Raw genomic sequence first — 2,352 nt, forward strand, 5'->3', positions numbered from 1 at the left:
GGTTTTGTGACCATAAACAGTAAAAGCATAGTTACTATCCATCCACGCTCTTTTACTGTTCACTTATGCTCTTTTACTATTCACAGTCACAAAACCGAACGGTTCTTTGTATTCAGACTCAGCACATAATAATCTCTCAATTGAGTATATCAATCATTTTTCACCGTTACATAATGTAATAAAAATATCATTTTTAATATTTTCTATTTAAGTCTTTTTAAGATCGAACATACCTAATTTAATGTTCATAGGAATGACCGTAAGTGTAACATACATCATATTAAGCCAACAATTCCAAAAAATAACAATGCTAAGAAATTTATTAAGTTTGTGAAAATTTATCTCAATTTGAGTCCATTTATTCATTAAGATATGGCTTATTTGATTTGTTGAAAAAATAATTCTTTTGAAATAACAACATTTATTAAGTTTATTATTTATTTCAGCATAATTAGAAATTTATCTATATATTAATCTTGATTAATTTCTTTTATTTTTTTCAAAAATAACAAACAAAATTAAGCCATAATTTATAAACATATTTTAAAGAAATACTTCACACAAAACACCTAAATTTTATCTACAAACCTAATATCATTCGACCTCCTTTTTTTTATCTAAAAAAATATAAATTAAAAAAATTAAAAATTTTAATCTAAATATTAAAATTAATCACATAATGTTAACTCGTTTTTTTTTTAATTGTAACAAATTTTCAATTATTTAATGCATAAATATGCAAATTTCATAGTTAAAAACTTAAAATAATGACTAATGAATTAAAAAAAATACTAATAAGAATAAATGAAAATTGAAAATCTAAGCCTTTCGAGAGTATCGCTCATGGCAGCTAGCCACATCATGGTCTCCACGCTACCGTCCTCACCTCCCCGCCTCCTCCTTCCCCGACGCCCCGCCGGTACCTTTGGTCTCTCCACCTCTACATTCCTCTCTTCCTTCCAAACTCTAAGAGCCCCGTCAGAGATCACCCGCCATCTTCATCGCCGGCATCCGCTGCCGGGAGAGCTGGCAGTGGTGCGCGCCGGTCCGCCGAGCGCATCCACCCTCATCCTCGTCTTCGTTCTTCCCCTCTCCCTCCTCATCGGCACCATCTTGGTTTCCATCCGAATCGGCAACAAGCTCGATGAGAAATTCCTCGAAGAGGTGAATGTGAATGTGAATCCCACTTAAGCTCTTCATGTGTTCGACGATATGCCTCAACCATATTTCTACCCTGTTTCCGCCGCAGCTTGCAGCGAATCAAGCAATGGTGGGAGAGAACGAAGAAGAAGCAGGAGAAGAAGGACAGGAGGGATTGGAGGCGAGGGAAGGAAAGGAAGATAGAGTTATGGTGAAAGAAGAAATTGGCGCGGCGGCAGCCCGCGTTCGTAACCGCCCGAAAAGAGAAGTATGAACTGTTTGGTAGAATTGCTTTTGTGTAATTTGACACCAAGATTGTACCTTTAATTTGTTTTTATGTCAATGATGAAGAACTTGTGCCATTGAATTTCTATTATGAAATCCTTCAAGCGGCTTTAGAGGCTAACAGCATTTGTAAAAGTCTAAGAATTAATTCGAAAAATGAAGGATCTTAAGGTATATTTTTATGACTATAAATATCTAAATATTCTTTTTTTTTTCAAGTATGTTTTCATTATGGCATAAGTGTAAGCTATTATAACATTATATATATTTCTCTCACTATATTTCTATGTCATATTCTATATCCATTATCAGTCATGTCACCAAAAATCGTCTTGATTCAATATGAATCTCAAGACATATTCAAGATTGCAACTTTCAAAATTGAATTTGGGACCATCCGAACTCCAACTTCAGCAAATTTATAGTCAAATTAAATATCTCAAAGAGAAACCCAATGATGGCAAAATCGGTTTAATCTGAGCCAAAATAGGTCCAAATCGAGGGACCGAAGTATAGTTGGAAGCTTTAAAGCATTAATTGAATTATCAAATGATATTTAAATGTAGAATGCTTATAGTTGAATCAGGCTCGACGAGACGAATCCAACAAGCACAACAACATGTAATTTCAACATCATTAAAGCCATTAAATGTTGAATGAATGTTTTATAGTTAATATGAGTCATCTAATGGAGCACTCCAAAATTATCCTGGATCTTCTTCATATTTACATAAAGTGTCGCTCACTAAAATCTATAAATAGGCTCATACTCTCTTCATGAAGGGGACATGTTGGCTAAAGATTGGATAGAGCTCTAAGGCTTTAATTATTATAGAGTTCTACTCAACATCACCATCGATGAACTTTCGTTGACCACCGTAAGACCATTGCCCGGCAACTGCCGTCATTGGACCACCACCCATTCGT

General features: G+C 34.6%; 1 protein-coding gene across 1 annotated transcript; it reads left to right on the forward strand.

The window, feature by feature from the left end:
* The first annotated feature begins 798 nt into the window (after window positions 1-798).
* Window positions 799-1,605, forward strand: LOC110105052. The gene is made up of 2 exons (XM_020834411.2): window positions 799-1,164; window positions 1,250-1,605. The coding sequence occupies exons 1-2, from the start codon at window positions 805-807 to the stop codon at window positions 1,412-1,414; spliced, it is 525 nt and encodes a 174-aa protein (XP_020690070.1). The 5' UTR covers window positions 799-804; the 3' UTR covers window positions 1,415-1,605.
* Window positions 1,606-2,352: the final 747 nt, after the last annotated feature.

Source organism: Dendrobium catenatum, unplaced genomic scaffold (assembly GCF_001605985.2).
Source record: "Dendrobium catenatum unplaced genomic scaffold, ASM160598v2 fragScaff_scaffold_313, whole genome shotgun sequence".
Classification (NCBI taxonomy): domain Eukaryota; kingdom Viridiplantae; phylum Streptophyta; class Magnoliopsida; order Asparagales; family Orchidaceae; genus Dendrobium; species Dendrobium catenatum.